The sequence below is a fragment of the Primulina tabacum genome, chromosome 4, assembly GCF_025594145.1.
Source record: "Primulina tabacum isolate GXHZ01 chromosome 4, ASM2559414v2, whole genome shotgun sequence".
Lineage (NCBI taxonomy): Eukaryota > Viridiplantae > Streptophyta > Magnoliopsida > Lamiales > Gesneriaceae > Primulina > Primulina tabacum.
This window is the reverse complement of record NC_134553.1, coordinates 6,403,289-6,424,687: the sequence shown is the minus strand read 5'-3', so window position 1 is coordinate 6,424,687 and position 21,399 is coordinate 6,403,289. Positions and strand designations below refer to the sequence as shown.

Genomic DNA, 21,399 nt, shown 5'->3' with positions numbered 1-21,399 from the left:
GCAATGGCCTGTAAAACGTGGGCCTATGTACCGGCACCAACCCGTTATCGCTCCACATTATTACTTCCCGCGAGCTCAATTCATTTTCCTTCGATTTTATTTCACCCTCCATGTTCTCTGCAAAATCCGGAATTCTACGGCGTTTTAGGTTCGTCCTTTCCTTAAAATTTCGTCGATCATTCAATTGTTTTTAAATTTTGTGGCCTTTTTGCGATCTGTAATTGAGTTGTCTAATTTAGGGTTTCAACGAAGGTTTTTCATTTGAGATTTACGTTTTTATCTTTTCTATAAAGAATCAACGGAATCGCGATGCTTAACTTGCACTTTTAAGGTCCTTGAATTTAACCAGACGAGTATGCCTCGAAGAGAGGCTCTCTCTCTCTCTCTCTCTCTCTCTCTCTCGGTTTCAACGATGGCTGTTTTCTAGGATTGAACAAGGGTTGCAATTTGTCGTTTATTCAGGATACAGAAGAGTCAAATAGAGTGAAAATATTTTCATTTTAAATAAAGATTTCCAGTTGCTTGAATAATCTGCTAGCATTTTGCTTGTGAGTGTTGTGTACTATTGACGTATGGACAATGAATCATGCCATTGTTATTGTATTGGATTATAGTTTTTGTTTGATTAAATTGTAGATTCTGTTCGTTACCCATTTTGTAATTTGTAATTCATTGAACATTTAATGTTTTTCGCTGTGACAGAAACGTTTTTTTTTTTTTTTGCTACGAACTTTTAGTTTGTTATCTTTTCTTTAATGAAAAACTAGCGCCTATCGCACTCTGTTCCCGCGTGCTGAAACAATTTAACTACATTAAGCCCATTTGTTCTTCTAAAACTATGTAAAATTGCAAAATTACCAATATATTTCCCACATTTTTAGATTTCTACAAAATTTATTAGATTTCTGGAATTAAAAATCAAAATTGTGTGTGGACTAAAATCAAAATTGAGTGTGGACTGTGGAATCTTGCCTGTTTGATTAGAAGTGGGCAGATTGGAGAAGATGGCGGCGGTTGAAATTAGCTGGCTAAAGATGAAACTGCTGCAAAAAACTGTAGTGGAGGAATGGAAGGGGAAAATGGTTAAATTTTAAAGTAGCTAGAAAGAAATTACATTATAACATATCAGTTTTTTCTTTTCTTTTATTAAGTTGAAGATTTCTGGACTTTCACATGAGCATACCAGAAGTAGTTTTTATCAACCCCTATTACTTTATTAAATAGTAAGAGATAGTGAGATATTAAATTAGTAAGAGATTACTGCATCTTTTTTGGTGAATTTTGTGCTACAATACGTTCCTTGTGTTGAGCTCGACTCAATTTTCAGTTATTTTGCCTCACTGGTGTTTTTTGTTTGAACCACTTCTTCAGAGAAGCACAAAATTAAAAAATGCAGGGAGGCAGAGACCCATTCTTTGGTTTTGGTGATCCTTTTGGTAGTTTCAATGGTGTTGGTGGCTTTGGAGGTCAAAGGAGTATGTTATCTGGCTTCTTTGAGGGAAGGGATCCATTTGATGACCCCTTCTTCACACGCCCTGGAAGTATATTTGGGTCTAGCTTCTTTGGGTCTATTGGAGGTCCATCCATGAATTTACCAATTGGAGGTCCACCATCCATGAATTTACCAATTGGAGGTCCATTCATGAATTTACCTATTGGAGGTCCATTCATGAATGTTCCTAGTGGCGGTCCATTTAAGAATGAAAATTCTTCTGGGTTTCTTGATCAGCAGCCTTCCATGGTCAACAAATCCAAGGGACCAGTGATCGAGGAGCTGACTTCTGATGATGAGAAAGATGAAAATGAAAACGAGGAGAAAAAAGTGAATCTTAGGAAGCATGGTAGATCGAGCAAAGAGCCTGTCGTGGAGGACCCAGATGATGTAGCTGCTGGTATGTTGTATTTTGTGCTACTTTGGCAATAAATTTGGTTCATCATTGTGGTTCATGAGGCTGATAAAACTTACTGTTAATTTACTTTTTTGTGCTTGCAGAGAAAAAGAGCAAGTATACGCCTCATAAAAACAATATACACCTATTGAACCATGGAAGGCCACAACCCCAGACACAAAGTTTCACGTTTCAGAGCTCTACTGTTACGTATGGTGGGGCTAATGGTGCACACTACTCTTCTAGTACGAGGAGGGCTGGGAGTTATGGAGTAAGTGCAGCTACTAGCCATGTTAATTTCATTCCTAATCTTGTTGAGGGGTTGACCTGACTTCTATTTATCTAGTTGACTTTGGAAGAATTTAAAGAGGCTAATTCCTTTACTGGTCAAGCGACTCATAGGGTCTCTAGGGGCATTCATGAAAAGGTGTCATTTCTACATCCTTGGAAGTCCAGTGCACTTCTTGAATTCAATTGATTTTGGTATCTGAAATGTCTGCTGAAATTTGCATTGTGCCTTAGGGTCATTCCGTGACTCGAAATTTGAAGTCTGATGGTCATGTGGACACAATGCAGACTTTGCACAATCTTAATGAAGGTAGCTTAATTCTTTTTGGCTGAATATGTTACCATTAAGGCTCGTTACCATTGATTTATTGTTTTCCTCAGATGAACTTGTTGGTTTTGAAGAAGTATGGTTAGGAAATGGTAAAAAGCATCTCCCTGGGTGGAGCGAAGAACGTGCTTTACAAGATGTTATGGGTAAACTCATTTCACATTTGTGATCAGGCATTTTTAGCTTATTTTGCAACGTGTTCTTTGATGAAGTGAAAATGCCGTTAAGATTATATCTGCAAAATGAATTTTTCTGTTTGTTTAATTTTCTATGACAAGTTTTTTTTTTCTTTTCTATGTGCAACATTTTTCATGTGTACGTGTGAGGTCAAATTTGTTAGTCGGTAAAGTGCTCTGTTTGAATCATAGTAGTCCCATTTTGGATGCTTATCTTTGTTGTGGGAACTGCTGATTAATTGGCTCGTAATTCTGTCTTACACTTGTGGTTTTGATTTTCCCACGAAGTTATGGTATTGTATGACTATTTGTTTCAAATACTTGTTGTCCAATCTAGCTATCATGCTCAAGTGACCAGTGCCTCTCAATATTTTTTGTACCTTCGGACATGGGTTTCCTTCAACGATATTTTTATTGCCCCACGGATTTGTTAGAGATAGCAGAAATGACTATGTACAGTTACACAATAGTAAAGTACAATAACGATACCACGCATACATGTTCAAACACCTCGTTTGGTTTACTTCATTTTCTTATGCCTTTTCTTATGGTGGTCAGAAGGCTTTCGATGCTGTGATGATGTACTAGCATTTTCCATGTTCTACATACCTACCAATTTGTGCTAATTGAACACTAACTTCATTAGTTGAACTGCTGTCGTTTGTTGTTTTTGATTATCTTAAGATGACCTAGAAGTTTGTTACTTATAGCTTGTTCGCTTTTATGAAACTTCAGCATCTGGAAGCACTCAATGGCCTCGGAATCGTGGAGGTTGGGCTCTTCCTTCAGTTGAAAGATCAAGTAATGTCCAAAGCTCAAAACGAGACAACGGACGTGAAGCAGGCCTGCCTCATAAAAAAACACACGTTAATTATGGAACTGGCTCATCTCGTCTTAGATCAAATGGAGCTAATAGGCATTAGGACTTTCAAAAAGGTTCACTTCAAGTCCATGAAGGGGATCCTTTCCATATCTGAACTCCCACTTCTCATGAGGGTACGGCTACTATTAGTGACCTGTTTATGTTTGTTTATGGTTTCCGTTGATATTTGTTCAGTCTTTATCTGTATACTTTTGGTGGGCGGTGACTGCGTTGGATTTATACACGATCGTTTCGGATAATTAGTCTTTTACTATTGCTTATAAAACAGAGCGACTCCTGTAAAGATTCAAGCTTTGCGTTTTGATGTGCATCTTGGTCAAATGAACAAATTAAAAGGGGCGTAATATTTGAGCTTCATGTCTTGAATTTTTTTTTAATAGTAATTCATGTCTTGAATTTTTTTCTAGTATTTTTTGAGAAACGAGAAAAGTTCACTTGATGCGACGCACAAAAAAATCTATTATTTCTGGGTTGATTATTAAAAAAATTAAGTATGTGATCTCGTATGGGTTAATAATATTATGATTATTAAAAATATTAAGTAAGATATGAAATAAAATTGAATAAATATGATTATGATTATTAAAAATATTAAGTAAGATATGAAATAAAATTGAATAAATATGATTTTTGGTTCAATCGATTAAATATGATATGAGATGTAAATTTGTTATTTTTAATAATTAATAAATATAAATAAAGAAAGGTATGAGTAACAATATTGTAATTTTAATTTAATAATTAGTTACATTGATTTGAGATAAATAATGAATTATTTAATTGATGTAACATAAATAATCAATTTTACAACCAAACATGTGTATGAATTGAAATATTATTCATATCAAGCCAACAAAACACGAATTTATATTGTACTTTAATTAATGTCAGTGTTAATTGTCACAAGATGTTTACATACATATTAAACTTTGTGTATTAAATAATTATTGTGTAAAAAAATAGATATTATATTAAAATTTAAAACTTTTAATGGTTTTTGTAACAATTTTCATATTATGTGTGACGATCAATTATACAAAAGTTCATGTAAGATAATTTAATCGATCAATTTTGTGATATAGATATATGATTAATTTTTTAAAAAATATTTTTTAAAAAATATCATTTTTTATTATAAAAATATCATTATTTTTTTAATTATATCATGAAAAATATTATGTGATCATAATTATAAATTCTCATTTCAGCTTCCACTTGTTGATATATATATACAAATATAATGTATAATATAAAATAACAAAACTATGAAATATTATATATTAATCATTAGTTAAACCAATCAGAGTGGTGATAATTGCTGATTCTCAGTTCACCTTCTACTTCTTGAATTTGGGTTTAGCAGCAACCTAGTCAAATGGCATCAATCAGATCCACCGCATGTACGATGTTTGCTCGAACGATACTCCACCCAACTCCTCGTTCTCAAATCTCCTTTCGTGTGTTCGGCACGACGTTTCCGATCACTGGATTCAGTTCGGCCCACTGTCGTATCCCATATGACTGCTGTGCCGTCCGGTGCGCCGCCACGAAGTCTGGAGGGGAGGATAAGAAGTCTCCGGCTCGATTGGCGGAGGTGCAGCGGCTTCTGTACCAAGCTGAGGAAAGGTATAAAGCTGCTGGAGGCGGTGTAGAGCCAATCCCCAAGATCACCCTTGGTACCGTTTTATATATCGTTCTTGTTTTTTTAGGGATTTGTTATTTTTAGCGTAATTGGCTAGTTAAGGAAAACAATTTTGTTTTTGTGTAGCTGCGGTTAGCGATTTATGGAAGTGATTTATATCCATTCGGCACTGAATGGCTGAAGATGAATGTGTGTTATGGCCCTTTAGTGTTGCACTTAAAATCTTTCTTTTATGCTCGGTCATTTTCACTCAGGAAATTTAAAAGGACTGGCTTAGATTGTGGTTGTTTAGAATTGCATGAGAGCTTTTACAATCACTCATACTTTATCCCATTTGTTGTATTCAGAGCATGTACATTGCTTGACCCTTAAACATCTACAAAGATCCCAGATTGTAATAAATGTTTTGTCCCAGGTCAGCCAATGTTCACGTTTTGAGATTTATTATACATCTGATTGTTGTGCTGAATTGCCTACGTGAAGCAACAGAAGTTCAATAATAGAGGAGAAAAAACTTTTCCAAAAAGATGCCATATGTTATAAAAAAACAGTTACCTGAAGCACTAGGCGCATAGGTATAGTAGAGTTTAGGCACAATGTTCGAGTAAGCGCTCACTTTATTAAAATGAAGCGTCAAAAAGAAGTATGAGCAGGAATATAAATTTCTTAATTATTTGTGATCAAATATATGCTTTAAAACGTCTTAAAAGACTATAAAACATTCAAATAGACTTTAGTCTATTATCGAGAATGAATTACTATTGTTTTCAATTTCATTTTGCATGTACCATCCCATGTTTCCTTTGCCTAAGTTCTGTTGATTTTTTTATCCTTCACTTGTACGTTCAAATTGTATTGTTTCTTCTCTTTCCCTGAAATCTCAATGTTCATCTTTTTGCCTTCTCTTTTATCTCTATTTAGTTTGTGCCTATGTTGCGACTGGAGTTGCTTCTTTCCTTTGACACCAGTCGCAACAATATTTGTAAACCTTTATTTGCTTTACTACAGTATGCTAAAATATAGCATTTTTCGGTATGGTTCTTTGTCATTTCGGCTGCAAATTACATGTATTTGTCTCCTATGAACATTATGTTTCATGATTTTCGTTTGGTAGTACCTTTCTAAATTGTTCATTGTGTTTTTTTTGTTCCTTAGATTGCTTTACATGAAAAGGCCTTTTATTTTGTTCTTTCTTTCTCCCACCTCTGAGTTATCTCCTTTCAGGATGTGATTTACTTATGAGAATATAATAAAAAAATAATGGCTTGTTAGTTTTTGACAATTGAGAAATTAGTATAGATATTATCTAGAAAATGAGGACACATGGATTACTCAACTTGTCTAGCTAATTCAGATCGTGTTACCATAAGCTATGCAAGGAGTGGTGGGCCTGGTGGACAAAATGTCAACAAGGGTATGTGATGCCTTGTTCCCCTTGTTTGCTGTGTTAAATCGGCCAATCTTTTTTGCGTTGGAGTGACTAATTTCTTTAGCCTTTCTTCACTTGCAGTGAACACCAAGGTTGATATGCGTTTTAATGTTAAAAATGCAGATTGGTTAAGTGAAAGGGTGAGGGAGAGGATTATGCAAATGGTGAGTTCTGGTTTTTTGTTTATATGTTTATTGTGCTTGTTTTTTTTTTTTTTGATCAGAAACTATGATTTAATATATTATAAAAGGTTGTTACAACTTAAGTGGATGAGCGGTCCACAATACATAGATTTCATGCTTCCACAGTAGTAACCCTAATGCATTTTATCAAAAGTTAGCTAGCAATAGATAAAACTCCAATCCCTAACAAGGTCCGAGACCGTCAGATGCTGAAATTGTGGTATATTGATTGTCCATGTCGCCACTCTGAATCTGATTTTCTCCCATAACTCTTCCCACGAGTCTTCTCTCTCCCTGAAGATTCTACTGTTCCGCTCCAACCAGATAGACCAAAAGATGTAGTGTACGATTATATACCAAAATGTATGCTGTCCCTTCCCCTTAAGGAAGCCCGGCTCCATTATGAACAAATCTTTCGATTCTCTTGGGAAAATCCACTCGAATCCCATGTGACGCATAACTTTGTTCCAGATTCTAGTCACAAATGAACAATGCAATAAAATATGATCTTGGTCTTCGTCAGCTTCCTTGCATAGAGTACACTACCGTGGTGATAATATAATGTCAGGCATTCGTTTCTGCACCGCATCACAAGTCTGCAATTTACCCAAAGCCACAATCCAAGAAAACACCTTTACCTTTAGTGGTATAGGTACTTGCCAAATGTTAGAATAGTATGGGAAAACAGTAATTGAGTTGTCTGGGAAGAAAGAGTTATAATTTGATGACACAGAAAAAACACCAGAAGGATCACCTAACCAAACCCGAACATCCCCTAATCCCACGCACAACCTAACTGAGTCTAAGACACCTAATAGGTCACTGAACTCTCCCAACTCTATGTTGTTTAACCCTCTTCTGAACCTCACATCCCACTGAAAGTTAGATACACCCTGAGAGTCGGAAATAGAATAGAAGTGGTTGATTGGCTTGTTAGTCGACAGTTAAAGACGGAAAAGATTAGGAAACAACTCTTTAAAGGACACCACACCCACCCACCTATCCTCCCAAAAACGTAGGAAATTCCCCCCCTAAAGCACCGTGCCAATCAAGTGGTGACAAGTCGAGTGAGAACGAGAAATAAACTTTCATGGGCTTCTAAAAGTCGAGTTCTTCACCAATTTTATGTCGCTTCCATTATCTTGAGTCCCGTAGATGCTTACCAAAACCTTTTTCCACAAAGGTTCATGTTCCACCGCGCATCTCCACCACCATTTGCCTAGAAGCCCCAAATTTCTCATCCGAATGTTCCCCAAACCTAGACCTCCTCTCTCTTTCGGCTTGCACACTTGTTCCCAACTGACAACATGGGAGTGCGTCTCCCCGTCGGGTCCATCCCACAAAAAGTCCCTCATCAGTTTTTCCATAAGCTTTGCCACTCGATTAGGTACCTTGAAGAGGGACATAAAGTAAGTTGGCATGGCACTTAGGACCGATCTAATCAAGGTCAACCGGCCTCCTCTTGATAGGAATGACTTTTTCCAACTCGCTAATTTTTTAGACATTTTTTTAATCACGGGTTCCCAGAATTCCATTTTCGTTGGATTACCTCCCAAAGGTGCCCCAAGATACTTAATCGGCCATTGCTCTTTCTTGCACCCAATACTTCTTGCCACTTTGTCAACATCGTCATCCGAGTAATTCAAACCTAAAACTGAGGTTTTTTCGAAGTTGATTTTGAGACCAGATTTCATACAAAACAATTTCAATAAGCCCACCACTTCCAGCAAATGTTTTTCGGATTGTACAAGGAATAGCGTGTCATTAGCAAACTGGATGTGTGAAATTTCGATTTTATCCCTCCCAACCACAAGTCCTCTTACAACATTTTCAGCCTTGGCCTTGTCGACTAATCGCCCCAAACCATCAATAACCAGATTAAACAGTAAAGGAGATAAATGGTCTCCTTTTCTGAGACCCCTCTCCCCTTTAAACTTCCCCCGCGGCCTTCCATTGATAAAAATCGAGAACGAAACATTAGAGATGCATCCCTTAATCCACTTCCTCCACTTTCCTCCGAACCCTTTCTTAGTAAGAACAAAATCAACAAATCTCCAATCCACATTGTCGTAAGCTTGTTCCAAATCAACTTTCAATATCCACACTTTCCTCTTTTTCCTTCTATACTCCTCCACAACTTCGTTGGCGATTAGACAACAATCCGCTATCTGTCTTCCTTTTATGAATGCGAACTGATTTTCCGCTATTGTGTTGCTCATCACCACCTTCAATCTGTTTGTCAAGACTTTTGCCAAAATTTTGTATAAACTTGTTGTCAGACTGATTGGTCGAAAGTCTTTAATCTTCATCGCCTCTTGTATCTTTGGTATAAGCAGATATAGGTTTCATTCGTAGATGCATTGACAATTCCTCCCTCAAAAAATTCAGCGAACACTTTCATAAGATCCGCTTTAACCGTATCCCAATTTTTCTGATAAAAGGCCAATGTAAAACCATCCGGCCCCGGTGCTTTGTTTCCATCACAGTCAAACACTGCTCCTTTGATCTCATCCTCCGAAAAGTTAACCTCCAAGCGTTCTGCATCAACCGAATCTAATGGCCTCCACTCCAACCCCTCAATGCCCGTACCGTCTCCTTCCGATGCCCTATACAGCTTTTTGTAAAAACCAACAATTTTGTTCTCAATTTCTTCTTCTTCTGAAACCAAAGACCCATCCTCCAACTCTATCTTTTCAATCATTGCTCTATTCCTTCGGCCAGTCAATTATGAGTGGAAGAACTTAGTGTTTTGGTCCCCTTCTTTGAGCCATTTCACTTTTGCTTTTTGACTCTCCATTTGAAATTTTCGGATGTTTAAGGTTTCCAGCTCACATCTTGCTTCTCTTCGGTGCTCTTGTAGGTTGGCAGACGAATTTCCCCCCTCCTCTCTCGCGTCCAATTGTGAAATTTTATTTTGCAACTCCGAGATTCTGACATTCACATCAGCGAAGACCTCAACGTTCCATTTTTTGACACTTAATTTTAATTGTTTGAGTTTACTCATGAACCTGAAACCCTCCCACCCCTGTGTGATACCAGTATTCCACCATGCCGCGACTTCATCTTTGAATTTGTGGTGCGACAACCAAGCATTCTCGAACCTGAACGGTGAAGGACCCCATCTCAATCTCGGAGTGTCTAACAAAAGAGGGTAGTGATCCGATGTAATTCTCGGTAGCACCGTCTGTCTGATTGAAGGGAAGATGTCCATCCATCCCTCTGATATGAAGAACCTATCAAGTCTGCAACAAATTGGATTGGCCTTGAAATTGGACCAAGCGAACCTAGCATTCAGTAGAGGAGGGTCGTGCAGATTCAATTCCTCTATTTGATTGTCAAAACGGTGCATACTAGTGGTATATGAGTTGCTGTTCATTTTTTCGCTCAAGTTACGAACCACATTAAAATCTCCGCCTACGCACCACCTCTCTCCACAAATGGAATTCAAACCCGCTAGTTCATCCTAGAAAAAATCTCGCTGTCTTGGCTTGCAAGGGCCGTACACTGCTGTGAACCACCAATTGATGTCATCTTTCCACTTGATTTCAATAGAGACTGAGAAATCCCCGATCAAATTGTCAGTTACCGAGACCACTCTAGGATCCCACATCACAAGTATTCCCCCTGATCTTCCTTCCGCCGGTAACGTGACCCAATCTACGAATCTCAATTTCCGCAAACTTGCAACGAAGCAACGATCAACCATCATTTTCTTAGTCTCTAAAACCACAACGATGTCTGGATTTTCCTTTCTAATAACCGTTCGTACTAGTTCCCTTCTTCTCGAAGACCCCCCCCCCCCCAATATTCCAAGAACATATCTTCATATCAAACGGATTGCTCCCTTCGAACTCGAACCTTTCTCATAATTGATCCCCCATTTAAGCCTGCTCAATTCTTTGCTTAAGCTGCCCGAAATCTTTTTGTAATCCTTCTTCGAGTTGTACTCTGTTTCCACATTCCCAGTTTTCTTTTCATCCCTGCAACTGACGTCCACCACGTTCCTTTTGGAAGCTTGATTCTCGGAACCCGACTTGTTATCCTGCATTATGTTTTTTCTTGCACTCTTCACAGTGACACGGAATTTATGGTTGCTCATGTTTTGCCTATGTCCAATTAGTATCTTCACCATGAAAATTGAAAGCTTTCTAGTTATACTTAGTGACCTAGCCTTTTTCCAGTGTAAATATAATATCACCTACTCTGCTTTCCATCTCAATTTTCTTTTCTTTCCTCTTCCTGGTACACTATACTTCTTCATAGATAATATAATATTATTTTGCATTAAAACATCATCTTAACACATTTTTTAACCTTTTTCAGAAACTCCAAGAATCTCTGATTTGTTTATATCTAATTCATTACGATTAAAGAACCTCAATGTTTTGAGTTCTCTTTAACATTTTTAGGTTTAAGACATTTGTTGTAGATGTTCATTATTTTTTGTATTTCATGAGGCAACTTCACGTGAAACTTCCTAGGACCATCTTGACCTTTGCTAACTACTGGTTGAAAACTCGAATAAAACTCTGGACCTTGTATGCTTTCACAGTTGGACGATCCTTTATTCAGTGTAAATGATTTCCATGCATTATTTTAAAATGAAGTTTTATTTTATCCTCGGCTTTTTTGCATTATTTACAGGAGAAAAACCGAATCAATAAAGATGGGGAGATTGTGATTTCTTCAACGAAGACGAGAACTCAAAAGTGATAATTTACCCACTAGTTGATTTTTTGACCTTTTCTTTTGTTTCTGAAGGCAATTCTTTAACACGTCTTTTGTGTTTGTAGGGGTAATACTGAAGATGCTTTGGCAAAATTACAGGTATTCACTTACCAAAAAAAGAAACTACAGGTACATGTAGTAAATTAAAGGTGTTATTGTAGTTTTTTATGGCTGTAATAGTTCCGCCCCTAAAATCTCATGGAGACGTATGGGTATCATCTGGTATTGAATGATGTTTTAGAGCGCAAACTATATGATGTATTTTAATGATTTCCGAATGAATGAGGCAGGAAATCATCGATGCTGCTTCCTATGTCCCCCCGCCACCTACTGAAGAAACAGTTAAGAAGATTGCCAAGTTGTAAGAATTTTTCTGTCAAAATACCATTCCCTTCGTCTTTCAGTCTCTCAGATCAACATCTTTTACAATGTTGTTAAAAATCTCTATAACAGAGACAAAAAATGGTGTCTTGGTTTTGGTTTTTGTTTTTTCCTTTTTTTTTAAAATTTTTTATCTCGTCATTTTATATTGCAGTTGGCACTTCATTACTTTTTATAATTATGGTATGACCCCTATTTAAATATAATAATTTCAAATTTCAGTACGACTCTTAGTTACTTTTTACAATTATGATATCATAAATCAAATTAATTATAAAAAACAATGTACAAGCACACAACACATGCGTCAGTGTACTAGTACACATTATGTTTATCATCCCGTATGTGGTAGTTTGATATGGGCAGGGGGTGGTCAGTAAAATCATTCAGCTGGCAGTGGATCAAAAATCGTACTCCAAAATTTCATATTTTCCCTTAAAAAGAAACAAGTCTTCCGTACATCCTCTCAAGTATTGTCCATTTTTTGACTGCCAAGATCTTCCGTATCATTCTCATATAACAATCATCTTACAGTAATCTGGATTCATGTGAAAAGTGATTGAACTTTGTCATTGAAAGGTCTGCAATTGCGGAGCATAAACGACTGGACAATAAGAAGGCACGATCACAAAAGAAAGCAATTAGAAGAAGTCGAGATAGCTGGGACTGAGCAGATGAAGCATAAAGAATCAGACGTCGATACATTTACTTGCCAAAATTTCAATTATTCGTTGATTTCAACAGTTTAGTTCCCTGCACTTTTGCTACACCCTGCAGTTTCTTGCACCAAATATCACAACATAAATTATAGTAGGTCCAACTCTGATGTAAAACATTGTTGTTTCTTCTTAGCTGAAGATCGAACTAGAAATGTTATTGATTGACTGAACAAAAGCATGCATCAGATGCGAAGTTGTTACACCTGATAAGTGTGTTCTGTGGGAGGAGATTATTCAAGAATCGAACTAAATTTTAGCTTACAAGAAAACAGATTTTACTTTTTTTAAGGGATTTTGAAGGTTGTGACTGTGTTTTCGTCGTTTTTTTTCCTTTATTGTTTTCCCTGTCATGTTCATTTATATGATTTTAGATTTAGATAATTTATATTTCAGAGAATTAGAGAAACCAATTCAAATCTTATATGCTTGTTATGTCTGGTCTCGTTTTCTATCTTGAACACCTAACCAACAATGAAGCTTTTATCAAATTCACTCTTTCTCAGCGAATGGTTCGCAGGATGAATATGTATTATGAGTAGATTAAATATACTTAGAAATGAATTTAATTGCAGGCATATTTAGCACTGATTCGTGGAAGTAATTGAAAAGTAGGGAATAGAGTTGAAGTAGTAGATCAAAGATGATAAGATGGTAAAATTGATTTCATACGTATAAAACATTTTAGTGTTACAAGGATGGTATATATTTAAATTCCAAACAAAGCTGAAATTAGATTAGATTCATGCAAACGATTTATACCAATTTGGAATTGAGATTCATTCCACGAGTCTACATATTAGTTCCCATTCCTCAAATCTATATACATTATACAGAAGACTAAAGGAATAAACAAATGTGGCATCCACCTATGGAGCCATTCATTTCCTGAATACAAACTCCTCCCCAGACTTCCGATCAACATATTTAATCCACCGGCTTTCTCCATACCGTCTGGCTGACCCTCCGTCCCTTGCTCCCACGTGGGCCATATCCAACCCTTCCCCCACAGGCAAAAACACCGACCGCACGATTCTCAACTCTCGGTCGAGCACGCAACGCCACCTGAAATCTGATGCAATTCTAGAACTAGCATTCTTGCATATTAAAACAGCCCCTCTATGCCCTAACTTAGCCACCCTCAATATTCTTGCAAATTCTTTGACCCTACTATCCACTACCAAGAAATCAATTCCTTGTAAACCTTCCATGGCTTCTTCTGTCTCCCCTACTGTTACTTCCGCTGAATGACCAAATCTGGTCATTAATTCCACGTATTCGGACTTGGAATCCTCGTCGGGAACTATACAAACATGTCTTCCTTTTGTGTGTTTTCTCGCTATTGAGAGCCCTATGCTTGTGGAGATTGCGCCACCTCTCGACCATGTTTCGACGATTAATTTGGCATCCCACCCGGCCGCCATGGCCGATACAAGCTCTGCCACGCTTGATTCTTTGAAAAGTTTACACTACAATCAAATAACGAACAATTAACCCAAGAAACATAACAAGAAAACTACGCTTTTGTTCCATATCAAAACATAGGAACATATTTGAGATTTTGTACGAGGAATAGTGACTTGGTCTATTTCACCAGGGAAATACTCGCACTTTTAGAATATTTACATTCGAAAAGTACTGAAAGAATTTAGCGCCTGGATGCTCGCTCGTAGCATAGAGACCTTAACATGTTTATACTTACGGATTTGACGGTCTCGATATAAGCATTCGATGCTGTTTCTGGAGACCAGACTAGCTTCATATCTTCTTCTTCTTCTTCTGGTCGCTGCCTTTCTTGTTCGTCTTGATTAAAACAGAAGATGCTCAAAGATTATACAATGAAGTTTGAGTTCAAATTGGCTTTTTAAATTAAAGAGAAGGGGGCAACTTGGAAAAACAAAATTTATGTCAATGTCCGAAGGGTTGACATTAATCCAGGCAAATCCAACGTGTAGATTTATATTGCAGTTTTTTATTGTTTCGGCATAGCTGACCAAACTGAATTATAAAATTTTGTAAACCGTTATATTATCCTCATGAATGCTTAATAATCAATTTTTATCTTTTTTTAAAAAAATTAATTATCAATCTAATCTGATTATACATTTAAGCAAGTAAATCGTTGGGAAGTTTGAACTAATTAATGAATCAGTCGTCGTTAAGGTTTGTTCGTTGGGGGGCGACGACCTTAGACATTGTAAGTGATTATATATCTAATTCATAAATTTTTGTTAAAATATGAATTTATTGTTCTTGGATATGATTCTTTGTAGCATTTGTTACCGGATATTTTACTAATCGACTATTTTTAGTTCAAACTATCGTGATTTTGGTGGCATTATTATAAGGCAAAAACTTGTGTGAGACGGTCTCAAGAGTTGTATTTTGTGAAACAGATCTTTTATTTGAGTCATCTATAAAAAAGTACTACTGTTTATGCTAAGAGTATTACTTTTTATTGTGAATATCAGTAGGATTGACCCGTCTCACAGATAAAGATTCGTAAGACCGTCTCACAAGAGACTTACTCTTATTATAATTAAATGGATATTACATTGGTTTCATGCATCTATATTCATCTACTTAGTTTGCACTTTAGACTATTTATCTTAATTCTAATGCGATGCATGCAGGTTTAGTTAATTTTGCTTTTTTAGCATGCACACTTAATTTGCACTTTGAAGTTGAATAAATGCGTTTCTAGCTCATTCTAAATAATTGATGGCATAATAATGATCCTATAATTATTTTATAATCTCAAATAATTTATTAATAACAAAATAATTTATTTTATAAACTACACGACACAAAACTTAAATGATAATTTTAATAAAATGAACTCATATTGTGGTTATTTTAATACCCTGCTAACGAATTAATTAACTCTTAAGTATCTGATTACTTTAAATATGATAAATCAATCGTGATGACGAGGTCATAATACAAGTTGCATTGCAAGCAAGACAAATTTTAAAACAAGGGAAGGAATCGGATAATAAATATTGTCTGTCAAATAATGTTTAATTTCTTTTTTAATTAAAAAATATAAATAATTCAACGAATGCCACAGATAAGCTCTCGATACGTTTGAATGAAAATATTTTTAGTCAAAATCTTTTTTGGAAATATAATATAAATCGTAGATTGGTCATTGAAAAGTGGAATTTTATATTTATATATATATAAAGAGATGGAATCACGAATAATAAGTACGGGAAAATAAACGTAAAACATTATTCGTTGTAATAAGTTGACTTTTAACCTTATCAAGTTATCACGTCAGCCTGCCGCTTTGTCAACCTCAGTGATATGTGTTCTGACAGATGTACGGTAAAAGCCTACCCGATTATATAATATTCATGACGGGGGATTCTTTGTTTTTAACTAGTGTGACGCATATATATTGATAATCACACGAAATTTAAGGTTCGATTTCAGCAAGTGTCACTAGTCCAGACGTATGTTTCGAAATTGTCCTGAGCCTAAAATCACAAATAAGATCATTAGAAGGGGGCCAGGAGAGTGTCCCGACGTAGTCTCTCCGACGCTCAAATCAGAGAGTGATTATATAAGTGGAGAGCAGATAAAGGTGCTGCTGAAAAATAACTATAGTGAATGCCTTTATACACCGGAACCTGATATTTATAGGAGAATACCTGGGCCCGTGATGAACTTGTCTTCCATTTGAACTAAGAATGAACCATGGATAATTAGCTCATCCATGATATATATATATATATATATATATATATATTATTTAACACGAACAAAGTTAAATTACCAAAAAGGTTAGGTTATACAAATGGTCATATATTTATTATTATTATTATTATTATTATGCATCATTTTCGATAAATAATATTAAATAAATGTTGTAACTCCCCAAAAACAGCTAATTTAGTTTGGCACAAGTTCTGACCACGAAAGAATAAAACGTATAGGGTGTTAATTAAGTTGCAATGAAGAAGTTGGAGTGACAACTTGCTTCAAAGATTCAAATGTTTCTTTTTCCAAATGACAACTTGCTAACTCATATTGTTAAATATTAAATTAATTACTTCCTTATTTTACTTATATTGCGCTTGGATGATTAATTGATTTGAGGAGAATATTGAATGTGGATTTGAAATCGTACACATCTCCGGTGTATTTTAAGTATATCATAATTAACATTGTATTTACATAAATGAACAAAAGATGAAATTGAAATCCACTAAACATAAATTCATCTGAACAATATAGAAATCTATGGTCTCAAGAAAATGAACGTTAATTTGAATGAATAAAAAAACTTAAATTTTGATAGGTATAAAGTATTTTGAGGACAATGCATAGAAGGAATAAAATTTACGAAATGGGCTGTAGAGATTTTCTAGAAACTATAACATTAAATACGATATTCTTTCGGCCCAATCAATTTTTCGAGGCCCACATTCACAAATTGATGACAAAGTGCATTGCTTGGGAGGTACTCTTGGACATATATATAATATATTACAGAGAAATAGTGTACACATTCTTAATTTGTTTCGTTGGCTCACGTACCCGACAACTTTAGATGAACGTTATTTTTTTTTGTCATGTACGAGGAATTACACGTACATGAAATTCTGTGAATCCGCCAACTGTCGTGATGAGGATTACGTGTGCGGAAAATTCTATGATCTACCATGTGTAATACACCTGGTGGATCATGGCCATACATTTCACTCGATGTGATATAAAATTTCCATTACATGTAAAATTATACATACATACATATATATATATTATATTATATTATATATATGATACCTTAGAAAGGGCTCAGGTCATTCTTGGACTCGAGCGGAAAGGGAACTTACACGAGTCAAATTCCAATTTGATGCAAAGAGTAGAGCGTGAGTAAAATTTAGACAGAGTACTCCAGCCCGACCAGAGTGACCAGGGTACTCCAGCCTGACCAAGGTGACCAGCCCGACCAGGGTATTACAGCCCAATCAGGGTGACCAGGGTACTCCAGCCCGACCCAGGGTACTTTCGCTAGGGTTCAGGTCACCTGACCAGTATGGGTCACCATGTATCATTAGCATGATAATCAGTGCCCATGACAAAACCCGAACAGTATGGGTCGCCATGCCTACTAACTGATGACAGGGCATGGACAGTTGTCAAAGTACAGGGCATGAGCAGTTGTCAGAGTACAGGGCATGGACAGCTGTAAGAAGACAGAGCATGTGCAGCTGTCAGAAGACAGGGCATGAGCAGTTGTCTAATCAGGAACAATGTCCATGCACTATAATCGATGTCATATTCTCCCCTATAAATACACATGTTTGCTCATTTAAAAGGACATTGTAATCTACTACATTCAATAAATTCTCTCTCTACTTGGTGAACCTTGTACTTACTTGAGCGTCGGAGTGGCTACGCCGGAAACCCTTCCGGTGCCCCACTGACATTATCTTGTTGAGTGTGTGCAGATTGTCTGACCTGGGCAGCCCAGGCCAGAGCACCCGGGCAATCCAGGAGAGAGCACCCGGGCAGACCAGGCCAGAGCACCCGGGCAGACCAGGCCAGAGCACCCGGGCAGTCCAAGAGAGAGCACCCGGGCAGCCCAGTCCAGAGCACCAGGGCAGTCCAAGAGAGAGCACCCGGGCAGACCAGGCCAGAGTACCCGGGCAGACCGGGCCAGCCCAGGCCAGAGCACCTGGGTAGACCAGGCCAGAGCACCTGGGAAGACCAAGACGGAGCACCCGGGAGACCAGGCCAGACCACCCGGGATCATCCCATCAGGCTAGATCATACTCGTCCTATCATATCACAATATTTACAGGGAAATCACTCTTCTCTGCTAGGGTAGATTGCCCACCCTAGCTCACTCAATCTACCCGGGCATCATCAATATATATTAGAGTTTTATGTTTATTTAAATGTTAAATCTACCCGGGCATCATCAATATTGAAAGTTTACAAAAACCAATACTAGTGAAAGAATAAAACAACTCTCTAATTAAGGTGAGTAAAAAACAATTGCATCTTAAACCACTAACAAACCATATAACCAATATACAGAGGATGCATCAACTGAGAAGTGAAAAATCTTCAAAAATCAACACACTAATCTAAACAGTGATTAGGCGTTCTTCAGATGTTATCAGCACTTCACAGCAATACTTTAACAATGACACGAGATTGCCTCGATCTCAAAAACTCTTAGTATGAATTCGTCTCTCTGGAATTGTTATACTCTATATCGTCACGCCTTTTTTTTTTCTACTTTGAGTCCTATTTAACATCGAGCAAAAAAAACTTTCATTAGGAAACAAACTCTTTTTAAAATAAGGATAATATCTTAAAGATATTGTGATATCATATCTTAAAGATATTATGATATCATATCTTAAAGATATTATGAGTCATATCAAATATAGTCTTATATCACATATTGAATTTATACGAGATCATATCATCAATTTCGAGATTATTCTCATGTCTAGAAAGACAAAATATTAAAGATAAAAAAGGAAAATATATCAAGGAATAAAATTCTTTTCAATCTCCAAAGACAAAATATTAAAGATAAAAAAGGAAAATATATCAAGGAATAAAATTCCTTTCAATCTCCCCCTTTTTGCCTTTCTGGACAAAACAACCCAAACATGGTTGTACGGCTCAGCTCTCCCTGAGTTAGCAAATCAGTGACTCAGCCAACTTTAGTTGACTCCCCCTGAATTCTACCGTTAAGCCTCCCCTGATACAGTTAACACAAGTGTTGTATGTTAGATGTTGCAACATTGAGATCATAACATCGAAACAGTTCATTAATTAGAAGAAACAAAGATCAGAGAGAATAAAAGAACAACTAAAATACTAAAACCATCAAGAGAAGAAAAAATACTCAAAATCTCATTATCCTTCATTACTGCCATCATTAGCATCAGCCATTTTTGCTCCACTGGTTCCAGCTATATATGTATCTACTCCCCCCTTTTGTCCAGAATGGACACCTTCATCCAGCAGAAGCTCATAGGTAGCCACTTGATTTTCATAATGTTCAATGGTCTTCTTGGCATTTTCAATCTGTTGTCGACCATAGGCAATCTGAGCTTGAATGTAGGAGATAGACAGTGTGACATAACCAGTAGGAGGGACATCTGTAGGAGGCGGTGTAGCAGTCTCAGGCATAGGCTCAGATGTTGTATCATCAGTGTTGCCAACATCCGGAGCAACACTAGAATGCAGCCAAGGCAGATCGATCATTCTATTGCCTTTGAAATAAGCAGGAGAAATCTTCAGAGACTCTCCGACAGGGCAGTGATCTTCATCAATATCCCTAATGAAACCTTGAGATTCCAAGATTCCATAAATCAGTGCAGGGTAAGGCAGCTTGGTTTTCTTGAAGTCTCTTCAGCGTATTGCAATGCTGTCTTGAACACCAGCTTCCCAAAGTTAAAGGCACGTCCAGTACCAATAGAAAACAACACTAGGGCCTGAGATCTAGTCATAGTAGTAGAATTTGTTGACGGTGTCCAATTCCAAATTGAGGTCTTGTGCAGCACAGAGAAAAAAGAAGTGAGATTGGCAGCACTCAACTTCTTGGGATGGTCAGGGAAAACTTTTATCAGGCCTCCAGTGAGCACAGAGGTTACATCATTTATGTCCAGATTCTCTTCAACTTCCTCAACATCAGGAGTGTTGTAGAATGCATTGATCACAGAAGGTGAGAACTTGTAGATACGATCACGAACAAACACTCTCCCATATTTCACCGATTCCTCATCTCCAACACTGCCCAGGAGATTGCAGTAGAATTCCAACACTACACGGCGGCAGTAGGGCATAACAGTAGTGACAGTGGATAGCAACCTTCGGTTCTTGAGAAACTCAATCAAGTTGTGTTTCCCATATGCATCAACATCAATATTTTTCTCCTCAATCAGCTCTCTCTGAACAAACAGCGGCCACAATGCCAAGGCATCCTCAGAATAAAATTTGGGGGAAAAAGACTTACTTAATCATAGTCAGCAGAGTCAATGTTGTGCTCGGTGTTGTCAACATCCACCGCAACACCGGCAGCAGTAGCAGCAACATCTTCAGAAGACTCACTTTCTTCAGAGCCAATATCTTCAGATTCAGCATCATTTTGTTCCTCAGACTCAAAATCAGACACAGAGGATGAAGAGGAATCATCAGAAGCTCCAGGCCGATTTTCCTCAAATTCCCTCATCATTTCTGAATCAGGTTCATCATCCTTAGAAATTTGTTTCTTGGCAGCCTTTTCTTCTTTAAGTTGAGCAAGAAACTCTGCCAGAGATTGTTCATCTTCTTCAGGCTCAGCAGGAAATCTTTCTTCTGCAACATTTTGTGGATCTGTGATGGGGTTTTGCTCTTGAACATCAGAAGTAGAACTGGGTTCCTTTGCAGCAATAGTTGGTTTGGGGCGAGCCACCAACTCAAAATCATCATCATCGGAGTCATCTCCAGATGAGAAATCAGGGTCCAGAGGATTTGAGGAGGTAGATGCCCGAGGCTTCTTGGTTGGAACAAAGTCAGGATCGAACCCTGCTTGTCTCTTTGACTTTCGACGCATAGGAGCAGGGGGAAAAACTTTATTCAGGGCTTCAAAATCTGGTGGATTCTCAACGTTGATCTCATTTCCAGGTTCACCAGGGGCGATTAATTCCAGCGGAGTTGGTTCTTCTGGCACACCCACAATTTTCAGGCCCCCAACATTGGCTTCGGCGGTGGGTGTTGAGTCATGTGACTCTCTATGCA

General features: G+C 37.2%; 3 protein-coding genes across 7 annotated transcripts; 2 read left to right on the top strand and 1 right to left on the bottom strand.

Annotated features, from left to right (window-relative positions):
* Positions 1 to 68: 68 nt before the first annotated feature.
* On the top strand, positions 69 to 3,921 carry LOC142542828 (uncharacterized). Of its 4 annotated transcripts, none has more exons than XM_075649666.1 (8): positions 69 to 148; positions 1,372 to 1,577; positions 1,635 to 1,892; positions 1,994 to 2,160; positions 2,236 to 2,316; positions 2,412 to 2,487; positions 2,559 to 2,651; positions 3,417 to 3,921. In XM_075649666.1, the coding sequence occupies exons 2-8, from the start codon at positions 1,391 to 1,393 to the stop codon at positions 3,602 to 3,604; spliced, it is 1,050 nt and encodes a 349-aa protein (XP_075505781.1). In that variant the 5' UTR covers positions 69 to 148; positions 1,372 to 1,390; the 3' UTR covers positions 3,605 to 3,921. The 4 variants fall into 4 exon arrangements, with proteins under 4 accessions (XP_075505781.1, XP_075505782.1, XP_075505780.1 ...); XM_075649667.1 differs by having other exon boundaries at positions 1,372 to 1,604; positions 1,662 to 1,892; XM_075649665.1 differs by having other exon boundaries at positions 1,372 to 1,604.
* A 933-nt stretch (positions 3,922 to 4,854) lies between these two features.
* Positions 4,855 to 12,980, top strand: LOC142542827 (uncharacterized). Of its 2 annotated transcripts, none has more exons than XM_075649663.1 (7): positions 4,855 to 5,240; positions 6,561 to 6,620; positions 6,717 to 6,799; positions 11,462 to 11,526; positions 11,611 to 11,644; positions 11,836 to 11,906; positions 12,506 to 12,980. In XM_075649663.1, exons 1-7 carry the CDS (start codon positions 4,940 to 4,942, stop codon positions 12,594 to 12,596), a joined length of 705 nt encoding a protein of 234 aa, XP_075505778.1. In that variant the 5' UTR covers positions 4,855 to 4,939; the 3' UTR covers positions 12,597 to 12,980. The 2 variants fall into 2 exon arrangements, with proteins under 2 accessions (XP_075505778.1, XP_075505777.1); XM_075649662.1 differs by having other exon boundaries at positions 11,611 to 11,674.
* Positions 12,981 to 13,286: 306 nt separating this feature from the next.
* Positions 13,287 to 14,494, bottom strand: LOC142541499 (uncharacterized). The gene is made up of 2 exons (XM_075648029.1): positions 14,345 to 14,494; positions 13,287 to 14,111 (listed from the first exon to the last, which is right to left on the bottom strand). Exons 1-2 carry the CDS (start codon positions 14,402 to 14,404, stop codon positions 13,524 to 13,526), a joined length of 648 nt encoding a protein of 215 aa, XP_075504144.1. The 5' UTR covers positions 14,405 to 14,494; the 3' UTR covers positions 13,287 to 13,523.
* Between the last annotated feature and the right edge of the window lie 6,905 nt (positions 14,495 to 21,399).

Coding starts and splice junctions, on each gene's coding strand:
- LOC142542828 (XM_075649664.1), top strand. CDS start 1,391: ATGCAGGGAGGCAGAGACCCATTCTTTGGTTTTGGTGATCCTTTTGGT. Junction 1,893..1,993: donor CCCAGATGATGTAGCTGCTG/GTATGTTGTATT, acceptor TTGTGCTTGCAG/AGAAAAAGAGCAAGTATACG. Junction 2,488..2,558: donor TTTGCACAATCTTAATGAAG/GTAGCTTAATTC, acceptor TGTTTTCCTCAG/ATGAACTTGTTGGTTTTGAA.
- LOC142542827 (XM_075649662.1), top strand. CDS start 4,940: ATGGCATCAATCAGATCCACCGCATGTACGATGTTTGCTCGAACGATA. Junction 11,527..11,610: donor ACGAAGACGAGAACTCAAAA/GTGATAATTTAC, acceptor TTGTGTTTGTAG/GGGTAATACTGAAGATGCTT. Junction 11,907..12,505: donor GTTAAGAAGATTGCCAAGTT/GTAAGAATTTTT, acceptor TGTCATTGAAAG/GTCTGCAATTGCGGAGCATA.
- LOC142541499 (XM_075648029.1), bottom strand. CDS start 14,404: ATGAAGCTAGTCTGGTCTCCAGAAACAGCATCGAATGCTTATATCGAG. Junction 14,112..14,344: donor ATATCGAGACCGTCAAATCC/GTAAGTATAAAC, acceptor ATTTGATTGTAG/TGTAAACTTTTCAAAGAATC.